The 18310-nt window shown below is 41.0% G+C and overlaps 1 protein-coding gene across 5 annotated transcripts in view; it reads left to right on the top strand.

The window, feature by feature from the left end:
* cep104 (centrosomal protein 104) overlaps positions 1–18310 on the top strand; it is a 40995-nt gene that overhangs the window by 11861 nt on the left and 10824 nt on the right. For 4 of the 5 annotated variants that reach the window (XM_037772226.1, XM_037772225.1, XM_037772224.1 and 1 more), the window contains 7 exons: positions 660–815; positions 1527–1754; positions 3156–3371; positions 4084–4251; positions 6075–6242; positions 11798–11974; positions 16417–16617. In XM_037772226.1, the coding sequence (XP_037628154.1) occupies positions 660–815; positions 1527–1754; positions 3156–3371; positions 4084–4251; positions 6075–6242; positions 11798–11974; positions 16417–16617 (1314 nt within the window). The remainder of the gene's footprint in view (positions 1–659; positions 816–1526; positions 1755–3155; positions 3372–4083; positions 4252–6074; positions 6243–11797; positions 11975–16416; positions 16618–18310) is intronic. The other variant, XM_037772227.1, reaches the window with a different exon arrangement.

The raw sequence follows: 18310 nt of genomic DNA, 5'->3' as shown, positions 1-18310 counted from the left end.
GGTACTAATCTACCTACAGTAGATGACGGTCGGCAAGATTCAGCTTGTGAGCGCACCTGAAATGTTGGTAATAATCCCTCATTGCATAGGAAACTAGAGAAAATACCGTAGGTCAAAGTTGAACCAGGAAGTTGGCGAGTAGACTGTGATGGGTGTTTACAACTCACAGTTTGGGTAATCATTTTACTATTCTCCTTTATTTCTCTTCCAAGTATGTATGACGAACCTGTTTTGTTTTTTTTACAACCTGTGTGATCGCATGACTGCTCATGTTTCTTGCCCCATTGAACTTCCTTTTAGTAATGTCAAAATAAACTTGGTGAATACAATGTTATCATTACCAACAAGCGTGAAAATAAGATCAAAGTTGTAATAAACTGGAGTAATGCTTTAAGCAAACACCACGCCCAGAACAACACCTGAGCAGGTGAAATTGTATTTATGATCAAAGCGCATGAACAGTGTACAAACTGTATCTTTCTAAATGGCTTCTACTGTCGTACGTCAAAGTGTCCTTTAGCGATACACTGAATCCCACTGCTCCTAAATGCATAGGATGGGTTAAATACAGAGGTCAAATTTCATGTTTGTACCTGTAAGTGTATGATGATTCTAATAAAGTTTAAGTCTTTACCTCTCCTTGTCCCGGGCTCTTCCAGGTGGGGGAGCGTTTGGCTCGGTATGATGTGGAGAAACGGTGCGCGATCGAAAAGGAAGACTATGACCTGGCCAAGAAGAAGAAGGAGCTGATGGAGGAGTACAGGAGGAGCGTCTACCAGCAGCTGGAAGTCCACAACCTGTTGGACATGACAGTGGTCAGTCACCAACCAATGATGGCGGGGCTGTAGTGTGTAGTAACAGCAGAGGGACTGTTTGTGTGATGGGAAAGATTTTGTCCAGCTTGCGCCATCATCCACGTGTATTTTTGTTTATATTGAGATCAGCTGTACGTAGCAGAGCATCGTAAAACACGTCATTCAAACTGGACAAAAACCAATCACCAAGTGTGCTTTGGTCGAACTCAACTGTAATTTCACAGAGTTTAATGTGAAAAAACGCAGATTCTACAGGTCTCCCCCCTCCGTCCACCCCCCGCTCTCTCTCTCTATCCCTCTCTCTGCAGGCAGAAGGGAAGAGGCAGGGTGACGCGTCATGAATGTGTCATCAGTTATACTGGGCATGTCCTAAAGCCTGTGGTGTTAATGCACAGGCTGAGTGGAGCTATTAAAAAATATCCTGAAGCCGGATCATGATCCAGATCGCCACCAAAATCTAATGGATTGTTCATTGTGCCACAACCCACCCCTCCAAAAAAATTAATTAAAATCCATTTCGGACTTTTGGAGTAATCATCCAAACAGACTAACCAACAAACTAACAAACCAACAAACAAACCAACGCCGGTGAAAACATAACCTCCTTCCTAGGCCTTCGGCCTTGGCGGAGGTAATTATGGGATATGGGACGAAATCACGACTCATTCTGCCAAAACTGAATTCTGTTCTGTCCTCCCACCATGTCACCAGATCACACGGACCGCAGATTCATCCCCAGCCCAGGATCCTCCCTCCCTTCTGCCTTCTCCAGGTCACCGTTCAGTCCCCACCAAGCCTCTTATGTCCACAGACACATTCAGGAAGGGGAAAAAAACGAACGCTCCTCAGAACCAACAGTCGGACGCAGAAGCGGTTGTGCCCAAACTAAGCAGCCAAGCTGACACACCGTGCACCCCCGCTGCTGTACCCAAGATAGACGTAAGTGACACTTGATGATGCAACACATCACAACATCTTTACACAGCGTGAAACATGTCCAACACCTGCAGACACGTAAAAACTTGTCCAACTCATTTGTTGAAGACGATATGGTCAGTGATGACAGTGTTTCCTCATTAATGATCCAGCAGTAGTCTAGACAGCTGTGCCTGACCTGTCGCTTGTTCTGCTTGCATGAATTCTTTATTGTTATAAAAATAACCTACTACGGCACCTTGGGAATACATCTCCTGTCTTAAGCCTCTATAGTGTTGGAACACGGAGCACACAGGGAGATTATAACCAGCAGGGGCTTTTATGCTTTACTCACCACCTACTAAGACCGGCCCTACTGCAGGTCGGGTTTCACTATTTAATTAAAAGCGTGCAACAGTTGGCTGACTCCAGCGGCTGCCAACCTGGCCTGAAGGCAGGGCTTTGAGCCTTGTACGAGGCAGCAGGGTGCCAGTTGGCCCTGGGGCACGGGAGACAGTGCTGTCTGGATGGAGCTACGGTTTGTATAGATGGGGTTAAACATTCATTGTCATTATGACGTTGAATGATCGACCTATTCAGTGATCAAACGCTAGTGAGAGTTAGTGAAAAGAACATGGGTGGAGATGATCAATTTTTCAAAAGGATGGACAGACTTGAAAGTGTAGGTCGGTTTTCTTTGAGCCTTTGAACAAAAGGATCGCTAGAAAATGTATTATTTTGTGTGATGAGAAATGTATACACAGTACCTATAACTAAATTGGCAAAAAACTATAGCGATCACACCAACAGCGACACCAAATTGGGCCAGGGACCTAAAGTGGGGGGCTAATGGCCCCTTCCCCAATCCCTACCTCCCTCCTTTCGGCACCCTTCCTCGGACCACACCCATCTTCAAACTCAGCCTTCATTTTGATCTCAACTACACACCTGTAAAGTTTCATGACTGAATATTGCACCGTTGTGACGCTCAGTGGTGGAATGTAACTAAGTGCATTTACTCAAGTACTGTACTTAAGTACAATTATGAGGTATTTGCTTGAAAGCAAATATTGTAATTTTTTCTCCACTACATTTATTTGACAGCTTTAGCTACTAGTTGCTTTGCATATTCAGATTATTAATAGAAATCAAAAAATAAATACATTATGATGTATCAAAATCTGTTCACAGACAGACAGACAGACAGACAGACAGACATATTAACACCTGGCAAAGTACTCAAAACTGCTTCCGTGGTCGTTCCCGCTATAGTAGGTGTCTCCAGGACCACATTTTTGCCATGATGACTCACACAGGTGAAAAGAATGCCAGCGTCGCTGTCACGGATGGCAAAAATGTGAAAGTTGTGTAAGGTAAATATCATATTCCAAGCTTTAAATATATGTTGTTGTCTTGTGCTGACAGGTTACCAGTGTGCCTTATGATGAGAAGCCGCTGCCAACCCTTCAGAGGAAAGACCGGCCTGTGGAGGCCATCCCGAGCCCTGCAGAGCAGCACTCCCCCCAACCTGACGCCCAACAGACTCCAGACAGCCCAGAGATGAGTGGAGAGCCAGAGCCCCTGACGGAAAAGGCCCAGAGAGAGGCCGGCCTTCCAATAGAGGTCTATGGAGAAAGCCTGGTAAGCCATATAGTTTATAGTGTATCGTTTTTATTTCTACGTATGTACTCCGAAAAATACTTTTTGTTAACCCTTCAGGATATTCTTATACACAAGCCAGATGTCATTGCCCTATTTTAGCCATCCCATGACTGAAATGAGAAAGTTTGCTCAGGCTGGTGGGCGGTGCTTGGTATTTCTTCAATTGGTCTCAACATGGCTGCCGGGTCACAAACTTTCTTTCGTTTTCCAGCTAAACAGTACACTACAAGATGTTTCTGAAAACATTTGAGGCGAGAAATAGGCATTACAGTAACAGAGTATTGATTCATATTTGATCAGCGCTGCCTAGTTTGACCGTTTGATCGGAGTTCGCGAAAGATTGACAGCTGCTCAGAGACGGCAAGGCTCCAGCTCGGCTCTGATTGGTTGTTTTCTTCCAGTCTGTGAAATCCTGCATGCCGTTAGAAACAGGATATAGTGACCGTTTTCATAAAAATAACTTGTTTTAATCATATTTGCTCCAATTCTACCCACTGCTGCTTTAAGGGATCCTTATCAAAAATGTTTATGTAAATAAATGTATATTGGCAGATATATGAGTTTGTAATATATGATCTCTATACCGTACACAGCAAATCTCTATCCACATCTGCTGGAATACCCACACAAAGGATATTTGTGACATTGTTCCTGCCCCTTAGCTAATCTTTTGCCCTCTCCTCTTTTCCAGGTGGCTGGTGCGTATTCCAAAACCTGGTCCTACAGAGAGGATGCTCTCCTGAACACGTACAAGAAGCTTTTGGAGCTGTCACCCACCACCCCCAAGGAGGAGCTGAGAAACATGATAAGAGCTGCAGTCTTCCTGGTCAAGAAGTCCCTGCTGGATAAAGTGTCATCTGTGAGTCCACAAAAAGACAATTATTGTGGTGTGGATGCCGTGAATGTCCACGTTAATTGAACAGAAACTGCTGCCATTAAAGCAGCTCTTAAAGCAGCGTTATGGATATGTTTACTTTGTCACTGTCAAAGCCTTCTATAAATCACGTCCTCTGGATTCCTGTTACAAACAGAACTAACGGTCATGTAGTTAAATCATAAGCACGCCCGTCCCCACTCTTAACACTGCCCCCCCTGTCCCATATGCAACCCCTAGTTCTCGCTCCCAGAGCTGGTTTCCTTAAACAAACAGCTTTGACAAGGATGGCCTTGTAACCTCTCTCTGGAAGTCTTCTACAGTCTTGTATGGTAATGAAAAGAGTAGTGCCGCAATAATTCTAGTGATTTATTTTCCTAGGCACAGTGATACACAGAATGTTCCATTAAGAAGTCAATTGCTCAATTTGCTGCTCCACAAATGTGCTTCACTTTAGTTCATGTTGAATACACCTTTCTCCGGCAACTCAGTCAGTAGTCTTAAGGCTCAGACACACCAAGCCGACATCAAAGAACTAGCGGCGATGAAGGCCGACTGTTGCGTCGTCTCACGTCGCCTTTGTTTTGGCTGACAAGTTGTATTTGAACACACTTAGCTTCATTCCAGATTGTTGTTGTGAAAATGTATTGGAATGATCAGATGAAATGAAGATGAAAAATGAGAAGAGCCTTCTGTGTTTTGCCTCTTGATTTTACTCGTTAGCTTGTTTTCCTCACTTCCGTTTCTCTTCTCGTGCACTGATTCGCTTAAGTTGAACAGCCAATCAGACTGATTTCTCTCACCGACAAGCTCTGACGAGCTCGATTCAACATGCTGAATCGGCCGAAAAGCCTCCCGACATGGGCGGACTAGAGCCGACGGTGCGGGACACACCTTAAGAACTAGACTGACAGACGCTCACCGACGGCCCCAAACTGTCCGATGGCCAACCTTCGGCTTGTGTCAGGGCCTTAAGCTGCATGTCATGTCATTACATACTACGGGTGTCACAATTTCGATTCTAAATCGAAAATCGATCGCAATGAGCTTTCGATCTCGACCTTTGAAGTCAAAAGCAGGACTCTCCCAGTATTTGTTTTTTTTCTCTCCACCCCCGCATAATGTTACTGAGCATCCGAAGAAAAAAAAAAAAGAAAGAAAAACACTTCAACGCAGTGTACAGGTATCTTACCGGTAGTCTGCAGCTCCACTTTTGGAGACACCATGGCCACTGCCGGAGTCGGAGATGACGGAGAAACAACTGAACTGTGAAATCCTCCTGCTTCCTGAAGTCACTGTTTTGGCATCATTTTTCCTTGCTCCTGATGAGATATGTAAACAACAAACGCGTCGTTGACAGCAAAACTACAGATGGTAGGCTGTAGAAGATTTAGAGACTGCAGCAACCAAAGAAAGCATCACTGATCGAACTGTTTGGCGATTCCAGCCACAGTCCATCGATTGCATGTCTAAAATCAAATCGAATTGTGACACCCCTATTATATACTGTGACTGAATGAAACCCAGCGTTTGTTATATGTTTTTCCAGTTTAAATCTACCTTGTAAACACAAAATTCCATAATATATCCAACATTGATAATGCGCTGGTAATTCAATTGACCTGTAAAAAACAGGTTAGTTGGCATCTTTGCTTTACTGATTGTCACTCTCCATCTGCATCCTCTCACCCACTCAAAGTACACATTGCCACGTCTAGCCTCTCTGCTAATTGACATCACCCTGGTGCTAACATTTCTTGGAAAGTCCACTAAGTTTGGAGCTAAACGTCCACTGGCTCTCTCCTTAGGTTTTCCACGCCTCCCTGAAGTTGCTGCGGCTCCTGCTGAGCAAGCTGATCCCAGGGCTGGGCCGGGCCGAGGTGACCCACTGCATGGATCAGACTTGGCCCAACCTGCTGGCCAGGACTGGAGACTCAGCCAGCCGCCTCCGGGGAACAGCCACTGCCTTCATACAGGTATTGTTAACACGCCGGACTGACTAGAGTGGCACCGGTTGATTTCTATTAACCTTTTACTTCTCGTCATCTGCCCTCTGGCTCCATAGCAACAATGCAATCTGCCTTTACTCCCTCCACCATCTTCCCTGAAAACTTTTGTCTGATCATGTAAAAACAATATAAAATGTACTAAAGAGGCTACTTATGCCCTTGGTGCTAATCTCATTTATGTTTATGGTTATATCTCTAGTTTGAAGCTGTAGTGATTTCTTGATATTAAATTTCCACACACACAACAATAGTGTGGAAGTTATGTCATCTTGTAACAAAAACAAAAGGACTTTATTAACCTCCCTATCCCATGAGGCAGGCCTTTACAAGACTCACAAGGGTGGAACAGCATGACAGGCAAAGCCAAAATACTTTAGAAATCAAACCAAAACAACTGTGCACCGATAAAACCCACAAACACATGAAGACATACAATAAAGTATTTACCATATTAAAGGCAAGTAGGAGGAGTGAGATTATAGTATATAGTATATGTCCTTCTCTGAGAAACTAAGAAAGATTACCTCAAAATAATAACACATCATTTTATAACATTTCATAATAAAAAGATGAATTATGAAAAGAATTTACAAATGAAATATTAACCAATCAATAAATACTTCAAATTAAAAAAGGATTTACAAAAACACCATAAAACCGTCAATAAGTACATCATTTAAAAAATACATCAATGAATTCATGAATAAATAATGGAATTTAAAATTCTATTTGAAAATGCAGTTTAAAAAGAGAAATAAATAACTGGATTCACAAAGTGAATTATGAATACTGGTTTTAATCAAGCATTTAAAAGGGCAACTTCTTTTCCCATTTGCTATTGCTATTCCTTAACATTTTTACGAAATGTATTAGCTATTGGATTTGCTGACTCATTTAGCTTCTCCTGTAATAACGCGGCAGCAATAATGCGGGTCTCTCTCTCTGTTCATCAAGTAGGCCTTGACCATCATTACCACATACAAGCAGATGGTTGAACAAGATACTGTAATCATTGAAGTAGAGTGACATGTTTTGTAAACTCCGAATCCATCAGAGAAGAGAAAATATGTCATGATTCATATAAGGGTGGACCTGTTCTGGCTAGGGATTTTGAGCAGTGTGAGAAAGTCATTAGATCACAGCTAAATGGTGAGTTAATTTCAAGCCCTAAGATCAGGTCAAAGCAGAAAATGATTCCTTTACTGAACCGTCTTTTCAAGAGGTTAGATTTCTGAAAAAAAACACTGTATAAAATTCACCTCTTGGGCCGATCTCTTTTCTCATATTGGTATTGGTGAAAATACTGTAGATTCAATCTAAAAATAAGCGAAATAAATAAAAAATTACAGCCGCAAGCGGCAGTACGCGGGTTCAAGCTTGCAACAAGCTTTCTGCAACTTTTAAAAAGCTTGGTCCAATAATGATCCACAGAAAATTTGGTAGAAATCGGATTCGTGGTTTAGGATGAGAAATCAAAAATGTGTTATTCAAAAAATTCCTACCTTGTGACTGAAATGTTTTTTCTGTCTCAGAATGGTTTGATTTCATTCATGAGGATTATATTTGACAGATTATAGCCCACTCAGTCCTTTTTACCTTCGGAAATTCCTTTAAAGGACCATTACAACCCATAAAATACAGTTTTCACCTGCAAAAAATTGATTGCAGCTCCTATCGTGTGACTGGAAGGTTTTTCCCTTCGGAGCTTGAACCCTAATAAATAGTTATAAATTAAAAAGCAATTACATAAATAATCATGGTTTTACAAGTTTGCGCAAATCTCAGTGAAACAGTACTGAAATATTGAGAGATGCTGTGACTATTGACTGAGGAAATATTCTCATAAAACTCACTGAATTCTTCGGCAACCACTGGATTTACATCCATCGGTGCCACATGTTGTTTAAAACCAGAAACACTTTGTCATTAATATAAGATCACACGTTTTTTGCAGAAAACAATGTATAGAAACAATAATCTGTGCCGTTATTTAACACTTAAGAAATAGTTTACTGCAGAATTTTTTTCTTAGAAAAGCTTAGTTGTATTATAGCGTATGAATTCTAATCCTGATATTCAGTATGCTGGAACCAGCGAGAGTTTGGCATTTTTGCTTGATAAATGACTTAAACGATCAATCAATTTGTTGTCGATCTGCTAATTGATTAATTGTCTATTCTTGAGGCTGAAGTCCTCCTGTAAGCCCTTTCATACATAATCTTTATGTCATTAAAGTAAAAGTGTCATTGGTATGATTAGTAATCACAGTAGATAAAGACGCTGGCAGTGACTTGCACCTGCAAGACAAACTGATTGTATTCATTTGTGTGCTTAACTGGAGTTTTATGTGCATGTAAACACAGATAATGGGTTTGGTTAAACGGAGCACGTTTTATTCCTTTCAGGTGAAATCAGTCTGATAGGCAGCACCCACAAGTCTGCATTCAAACAATGATCAGAAAGGTACCTTATTTACACGTCCCGCAGTAAGCAAACAGAAGGAGCAGCTCCAACATGTGTAAAATTCAATCCAACTTTCCTCCAAAGGCAAACTTTGGAAAACATTGCCCATGCGTGCGTGGTCTATCTCTGTGTTTTTGGATTGAGTAAACAGTTTTATCATAGTATACTACTTTATCTCTCTGAAACTAAATGACTCTTCCAAGAAAGATGTACCACCCAAAAAACAAAAGTGTTTTTAAATTAGAAACAGTCAAAGAGAGACTTGTGTGTTTCAGCAGGAACACTGAGCTCATTTGAGTCATTATGTGCAGAAACAGGACTGACATTTATGAAGTCAGGATTGGAGAAAATGTTCCTGACTTAATGTCATTTTTTTTATAAGATTATGAAACTAATACTGTTAAACAGAATGACATTTATTTCAGACTGAGCTAGTTTTTTTTCATATCACAGACAACCTTCCAACAGCGAAATGTATGTAAGTCATAGCCAAGGGTGCCTTTTGTTGTTTAAAAGTAGAGCGGTAACGCTCCATGTTGTTTTCATATAGTTACAGTCCTCATTAGAGCTGCAACGTTTAATCGATTAGTTGTAAACTATTAAATTAATCGCTAACTATTTTGATCGATTAATCTGTTTGAGTAATTTTTAAGTATAAATTAGTCAAAATTCTGATTGCAGCTTCTTAAATTTGAATATTTTCTGTTTTCTTTACTCCTCTATGAGAGTAAACTGAATATCTTTGAGTTTTTCATCATTTTCTGACATTTTATAGACCAAACAACTAATCGATAAATTGATAAAATAATGAACAGATTGATCAACAATGAAAATAATAGTTAGTTGCAGCCCTAGTCCTCATTGATTTTGATTTTTTGAGATCCTGTAATTATCCCTTAATGTTGGTATGCCCCCACTGTATATACTGTAGGGAGAAAGAACAACGCATGCCATTATTTTAACACCTTTCATACATGTGTTGCTTTTTCACTCTATTTATCACTCTTTTTTCAGTCTATATAACTGCCTGTATGTGTGATGAATGAGGTTGTGTGTGCAACCCGCTGATTCAGCGAGTAGCTGAACTGAGGGCGTTGCTGTTTTGGTGGTATGCGTCTTAGCCCTTACTTCTCAGATTTAGCCAGTTTTGTTGATTGGTGTTTTTATTTATTTTTATTTTATTTTGTTTAAGAGCTTAAGTATCCACCACTCACCTGGCTGAGAGGCTTTTTTATATGCTGGACGTTACATGCAAATGCAAAACAAGCTTCTGCACATTAGCATCTGTGCACTGTATTTAATTGATCCTAATGACATAGAGTGTACCGATCCTAGTGTGTTTATTATTTTTTGTTTTTTAAAAAGGAACTTGTAACATCCTAAAGGTCCAGTGTGTAGCATTTCGGGGGATCTATTAGCAGAAATGGAATATAATATTAATAAGTATGTTTTCTGTATAATCACTCTGAGTGCAACATATATTAATTGTATTAGTATTTATTTATGTTCATAAAAGCACACCGAAATAAGAAGAAAGAAAACGTGTATATGTATCTTTCAGGACCTTTGCCTCACTCGGAGGGGTAGAAACAGCGATCTTTAGGCAAAAATAAAACGGACAACAGGTCTAACATGAGCAGAGTTTTTTTACGCTTTTTTTTTTAATGGCCAATAAAGTCATTAATATTCCAGGATTCTGGACATATAAAACAACTACCGGACATATCACGGTCTAAAAAATTAAATAACAGGCTGTCTGTCAAATTCAAAATTGTGTTGTGTGGCTCGTAGGGCTGTAGCCGACCGAATAGTTTGAAGCTTCATTCATAACGTTGACATTCAAATTATTATTAATACCTTACCAAAAGTCATTATTCCAGATGATGGTGTTTTTGAACCGTTTATATCTACATACGGAGCGGGTCCTCTTCACGGAGTCGGTCGCCATGTTTCTACAGTAGCCCAGAACGGACAAATCAAACACTGGCTTTAGATAGGGCCATTCACGTTTTCACGTCGGCCACCGTAGTTCTCCTAAACGCTTGGCACACAGAAGAAGTTTCAGTTGGTTGCAATCTGCAACCTCGCCGCTCAATATCACTAAATCCTACACACTGCACCTTTAAGTTAGCTTTCCTAACATGACATTGACCTCAGGGATTGAGTCACTGCCTGCATGCTGCAGTGTGCTGTAGCTTGATATACATACAGGGTGAGTTAGGAGGTGTCTGAGTTGTTGTCATGCTCTGCTCCAGCCTTCAAACAAGCCCCATGTTGTAGTTCCTCTGACTGCCTAGACTGGCTCCTTGTAGCCTTTAACTGAAACAGAGCCACTAGTGCAGCTTCCATACTGAAGAGGTGGTGTTTGTTATTTGTGGCCTGTACTGGAGGTTGGCGCTTTCATGTTGCACTGGTAGGTGAGAACAGAAAGTGTTACTGGCTTGGATTGAGTGATGACGTACAGTAAGTGAAGTAAACTCTGTGTGAACATACGCAATGTGCATCTGCTGACTGGAATCTGTTGCAGACTCATGCAACATGCGTGTGTGTGTGTTGAGTAAGAAAGGGAGGGAGGTCTTTATGAGCCACAGTAGCTTCTCCTTCAATGAGTTCAACTTAGGACACAGGCCATTACCACGAATCTCAGCCCTCTGAAGTCATCACCCGGCCCTTCTGGGTCTGTTCAGACCTCCGCAAGAGAGATGACTGAATGCTTCTTTGTATTTTGAGGACAAGTTATATACTTTTTTTGTGTGTTTGTGTGTGTCCCAAATTTACGACATACAAGCAAACAGCTGAGAGAAGTTTTTCCAAGAGTTGTCTTCCGTCTTACTTTAATTGTACACTTGTATTCCCTGTCATGACTTGTCTCTCTTACAGATGCTTGTGTTGAATGACAAATCACCATGTGTAGCATCACACAGATGTGTTTTGTTAGCGGCTTACTGTACAGCACACGTATCACTTAATGTAAAGGTGCATAAGCCTACAACGCCATTACATGACTTTTACACTGTAAATGTCAAAGTCATTGTCTCTTTCTCATGTCCTTCTTTTAGGAAATTGCTGTTTTGAAGGATGTACGCACCCTGCAGGTAATCCCAAGTGAGCTGGTGAAGCCCTTGAAATCCAACTTCCCCTCTCGTCTGGCTCGGAGTCGGGCCGAGCTGCTCGAGAAGCTACTCGCTGATCTGGGTACAGGGAACTCTGGCTTCACCCTGGACAATGTCATGACGGTAAAAGGCCTTAAAGAGGACCTATTATACTTATTTTCAGGTGCCTACTTGTATTTGTGTTTCTACTAGAACATGTTTACATGCTTTAATGTTCAAAAAACGCTTTATTTTTCTCATATAGGCTGTGCTGCAGCACCTCTTTTCCCCCTCTGTCTGAAACGCCCCCTCCCAAAAAGCCCAGTCTGCTCTGATTGGTCAGCTGGCTAACTACTGTGATTGGTCGACCAAACCAAACTCTTTGGACACTGATACAGCTCCACTTTAACTAGCTTTGTCTGAGGGCGTGCCAAACTAGCCATTATGCAATTGTCTTACTTGGTGACATCACCACGTTATTGAATAAAAGGCGGGACTTCAAGCGAGGCGTTTCAGGCAGTTCAGGCAGTTCAGGAGCAGTGTTTCTGTGGAGGAGAGTAACTCCCTTTGGCGTGGACTTTGGGCTTTATAACTTTGCAGACCTTTTACATTCACAAAAAACTATGTAACACTAAAGGAAAGAGAAAAAGCACAAAAGCATAACAGGTCCCCTTTAATCATGCTAAATGTATCTATCCATTCTTTTTTTTTTGTGATGTTGACGTCCTTAATTAATGTGAATTATTTTCATCTTTGATACAGAAGCTGAGAGTAGCCGTGGATGCAATTATCTTTTATCTGTTAGTTCTCAAGTTAATTATCTCGTTATCTTGGGAAATCAATCTTTTGTTTGCCCCAAAAGTCTCACAGTATGGAAGTCGAGAGCAGCTTTGGTCGCCATTATTTTTTTTTTAACCTTGAGACGATGAAACAATTATTCTATTATATCGAGGTAAAAACATTTCAGTCACAGCAGCCCTCGACTTCTGTACTCTGTGACTTTTGGGACACATTTTTAGGGGATTTTATAGCTGTAGAATCTCACAAATAAATGTTCTTAATATTAGCAGCAGCAGCAGAAGCCAAAAAATGCCACTGTAGGTGTCGCCAGTTCATAACTACTGCTGTGTTTTTGGCAGTGTCAGTTTGTCTCTTTCCAATCTGGAAATAGCAATTATGGACATATCCTCTATAACATGATAGCACATGTGCTATATAGAGATACATACAGTACAATTCCTGTATTATTCCACTATAAAGTAGGCCTCCATCAAGCTGATTTTCCGTTACATTTGGCTTAGTAATTACAGGGTGACTAACTGAAAGGGGAACGGTCCCTCCCTGGCTTTCTGTGGCCATTCAGCTCCCCCAGACAGGCTGCCAGTAAGCTCCAGTCAGCTGAGTCAATGTTGTCAGCATTGGCATCCACTCTACGTCCCCTGCACTCCTCTGGTTTCCAGCAGTGACCTAATATCTACGTGCAAACTATCCAAATGTTGACCAGGACAACAAGCCGTCGCTCTCTAGTTTACGGCCGGTCCTCCGCCCATCCCCCCTTCGCTCAGCCCTCCTCTCGACCCTGCACATCTTTTATCAGCGAGAGCAAATTGTTAGGTTTGTCCGCTGAGTTTCTCCGCCTTCTGAAATCAAAGCCACACAGGTGGCACTGGGTGGCCTGTGTTTGCACGTTTGTGCATGCTTGCTCAGCGCCTGTCCCCTTTGTGTTGGCTGCCTCCCATGTTTGCCTGGGAAACATTTCCAGTCTGGATTGAGATGTGACAGGAGGGCTGTGCTTTATTCCACAGCTTGCTTTTTTCTCCTGATGGTCACATTAATCAGTTTGATGAGAAACATGTTAGAGGCACCAGGTTTAGACTGAAGCTCAGTTTAAGTAATGAATGGGTTGTGAGGAGACTGACTTGCTTTTGATGAGATACCTGGTAAGCCACAACAAGCAGCAAGGAATAATCCTTTTAATTAGAAAGTACTGAAGGTTCAGGGCAGCTATTTGGTCCCCGCAGTAAATTTTATTGTGCTAACCCGTTATAGATAGCCCTCTGAGACCCGCGATCCCGACCGACATTACTGTCTTTAAGAGGGTGTCGCAGGCTCAGTCTTAAAGCTAGACTATCATATGAAACTAGACCTCACTGTTTAAAATGACTTGTGGTGACCTCTAGGATAATCACAGCCTCATGAAACTTGACAGCCACAAACTAGAGACTTAGAGCATTCAGAGGATGGATGGCTTTCCTAGGTAGATTGTCAATACGGGGGTTTCTGAGCAGTTTCCAGGACAATAAGTGCTCGCCATTCAGTCGCCAAAAAATGCAGTTCTTGTAGAAATCTCCAAATGCCAAAATCTTTCATACCAAATCAAAGTATGGCTTTTTCTATGCTGTTCCTCAAGGTCTTGGAGTCTTAATGTGGTATTTTGGAAGGATATTGATCATTTTTATCAATTCTCGAGTGGTAAAATTTTTTGAAATTTAGCACCAAATCTCTGTAACGAATATCAACCCAAAAATTATAGTTTATGAGACATAAATGTGCATGGGAATGACCATCATATACTTCTATCATAATGTTCTAAGCCCTTATACTCTTTCACAATTCATTAATTAACATGAATTAATGAATTAATTCATGTTTATTATTATTATCTTATTAATACTAGAACAACTTGACACACCGTACTGAGCTGCATCTCAAATTAATCTTCAGGTTCCCAGCTTTCAGATGATGTACACCACTTCTATGTGACATCTACTGTTGACCTGCTATCTCCCCATAAAAAAAACCTGTACCCCCCTAAAAAAGCCCAAAACGTGTCTAAAAGGGGTCTCTAGGGGATAGCTGTCCTCCTCCTCAGAACACACAAAGCGCCTCAATCAAGCAAACAGTTTGAAGTGTATGTGTGTGTGAGTGGGGGAAGAAAAAGATTCCGCTCAGGCAGTACATAGAGATAGATACGATATGAACGAAAATGTATGCATGTCTATACAGATTAAACCCAGGAAATATGTGCATATATCTGCAAATACCATCACGGTGCCTTTGGTTTGGTGATAGTAACCCTCTTCAAGCATAAAAAACAAAGTTGCACAACAGACACAGGTCATATCTTTTTAATACACTCAAGAAACTTAGTAAATGGCTGAACCCTTAAATTCACAACTAGAACCTCTACTGGTATCTGCCTCTTTTAGATCTGGTGACTCACCCTCTTGACAGCTCTCCAGTGTTAGCCCAGCTATATTTTGAACATTTTTCCTTTTTCCCCCTGCTGTTACCTGGGTGATCTGCTCCGAGGCGGGAGCCAGAGTGAAAATAGAGGGTGATTGAATTTCCTGTAATTAAAATGAGAAGTGGCCGGCAGAGACAACAGAGAATAATGGCAGGCTGTCCATGAGCCGGTTGAACGAGGGTCGGGTGGCCTTTGTACACAGTTTACCTCTGGATGTTAATGTTCTCCGCTGTGGGATTTCCATTGTGTTGCGACTCTCTTCACACAGATTATATCAGATAATGGGCTCTTTTTACATCTTCCCTCAAAGGACGTCCTCAACAACATTGTGCTGATGCACATGAAACTAGACTGCAAATATTGCTTTACAAAACTTTTATCTGTTAAAAAAGCAAGCACTGAATATTTACCATCGCCTGCCTTGTTTCCCTAGCGTACTCGAGGTAAGGCATGCCAAGTTCAATTGTATGGCACCTTTCAAACTGAGGAAATTTAATCTGCTTTACACAAGGCTAAGAAATGCATTAGAACAACATCTGAAAAGTTTCGGTGCAGTAATAGTGGCCCAACAAGTTGCTCCAAGTTTAATAAAGGAGGAAGAAAACTTAGATATCAGGTTGTACAGAAAATCAGACAAAGGCTGTAGTTATCTGATTAAGATATGTACAGTACCAAACAGTATGTCAGTAATCAGATGTAAGATTATTTCCTTATAGCCTGCATGTGAATTTTACAAATAGGCAGATGTTCAACGCTGGAAACCAATTTATTTAGACTTATAGAGGATATTTGTGTTAGTTTCAGTTTTATTCAGATTTTAAATACAATCAGTTTTGAATATTTGTCTGCACCACAATGTGCAATGATCTCTCCTTTGGTCGCGCTGCTTTGCAGTCATACAGTCTGAAAGTCTTTGTCATCACGTGTGCATAGGTGATCATGGTTCTCATGGCCAAGAAATGTCTTTCTCCGGAAGATTTCTATCTCGGGAAATCAAATTTCCCTAATCCACTTGCGAAATGGAATGCTGCACAATAATTTTTTTATGTTGATTATCTTGTTTTCATAATTGTTCTAAGCCAAAATTGTAATTGAAATTTGACTAATTGCACATCCCTATACAATCGTTTATCATTCAAAATTAAATCTTACTTGCAGTTCCAAACAAGTTTCATGTCAACAACAATAACAACAACAGAAAAAAACATCTTTCTGTTTCCCAATAAATATGTCTCTGTTGAGTCGATCAAAAGAAAGCTGAAACTGCCTAATGGCATATGTTGGAGCAGAAATATCCAATGTTCACATGTTAATAGAAAGCCCTGTTTTCTTCTGTCAGTTCTGTACAGCAGCTTTGCAGCACAATGCATCAGCGGTTCGAGAGCTGGCGGTGCGTCTCATCTTATCCATGTACCAGCAGCACAGAGCTGCTGTTCTCCGCTACCTTCCACCCAATGATGCTGCTGCACGGAAGAACTTCCTCCTCAAAACCCTCTTTGATGGCTTTGCCAAGATTGATGGAAAGCTGGTGGACACTCAGGCAAGAAGTGTTTTTTGTTTGTTCTTCACTACAAATGAATCTCTCATTAAAGCTTGGGTGGGTAACATTGGAGAAACTCGCAAGAGTACGCTAGATTTTAAAGATGATGGTTGCCAACTCTTTTCCAATGAAAGTAGCTAGCAGCACTAGTTGCAAAGTCCCTAAAGTGAGAAAGTCACCAAGTCGACAACACAACCCGTCCCTTCCCCGTTAGTATTCACAGCTGTTAAGCTAGCAGCTTGTGGAAGACTCCGGTGACGCGCAATGAGTGCACAGGCAGAGTGCAAGCAGGCAGGCAGGTAGTTTATTACAGTACTGTGACACGCAGAGATAACGGATTTTTTTTCTATTTTTTTGTCAGAGCATTTGATTTATTGATTGCCGTTCGAGATGTAATAATATAATAAATTTCAACAAATATAAGAAAAGATGTTTCTGAGGGTGCTTTCACAAGTCATAGTCTGTCTGGCTAGCCGAATCAAATTTAAACTTTTGGTTTGTTTTCTTTTTAGTCTGGTTCGGTTTCACAGCGCACAAATGAAAGCAGACCAAATAAAAAAATAATTTGATGAGGGGCGTGTACGAAGGAGACAATTTATTTTTTTTTTCTATCTTTCTAGAGCGGCCACTTCTACGCAGGAAATCACAGACTTTGAAATATTGCTGTCAAAGTTTTTTCACTTTTTTCACACTGATCTACTGTGCACACAAATCCCTTCTCCTTTTTTTCATGGACTTTATTTAGCATATTCTGTATGTTCCGTATGCCCAAATGTCAAGCAACACTTCTGCAGAAGTCTAGATCAGTCCTCTCCCACTCTTGTTAACCTGTCGTTTACCTGTGTCCAGCTCAACAAGTGTCCACACAGGCAGCCTTCGTTTTGGTTCACTTAGAAATGGTCCGTCTCGCAACTGGTCTCGGTCCGGTTGTTTTGGTCTGTGCTAGAATACGATTACTGCGTTCACAACTGCCCAAACGAACCGCACCAGAGTTTGATTAAAACACACTTAATGTTGGCTTGTAAAAGTGCTCTAAAATACATTACCAACCCTACCATTAATACTTAACATCTTCACTTAAAGAAGGAATATAATATAGCAAAGAAAAAATAACAGAGATCTCCTTTTTCTGTTATAACAAAATGTAACATTTCAGATATTTATATGGGTGTCTATATTCACTATGTTAAAATGATCTGCATCAAACTGCCAGGCCGAGGTTTTGTTCACATTTTCAAACAGACTGTAGTCACCAAGGAGCAGCTGGTAGATGGACAGTGTCAGACATAGCAGATGGGAGCACTCTCTGTTGAGCTTGTTGCAGGGGACCGCATGACGTCATGTCTTTTTATTTATTCTGAGCTGAAGGTAACAGAGTTTCATGTTGCACAGCTACAGTAACTGCCTCTGTTGCTTCCTTTGCCAAAGCCAGTCTGTCTTTTACTCACCTAGTAAAACAAATTATATCCATGACAGATCCATGCATGTATCCATTGATGATATAATGTAGATAAAGTTTTGCATTTTCTTTCATATCCTTCGTGTCATCACCAACTGAATTGCGTGTAAGATTGCACTAGCAACAAACATGACTGACCTTTTCACAAAATCAACACAAAATGTGGTAAAGGACAGCTGTTAGCTGAAACCACAGACACAGCCAGTAAACTAGTCAGCTTGTGTTCCAAAGCAT

The sequence above is a fragment of the Sebastes umbrosus genome, chromosome 6 (assembly GCF_015220745.1).
Source record: "Sebastes umbrosus isolate fSebUmb1 chromosome 6, fSebUmb1.pri, whole genome shotgun sequence".
Taxonomy (NCBI): Eukaryota; Metazoa; Chordata; class Actinopteri; order Perciformes; family Sebastidae; genus Sebastes; species Sebastes umbrosus.
The sequence above is the reverse complement of the archived record's forward strand: the minus strand, read 5'-3'. Positions and strand labels throughout refer to the sequence as shown.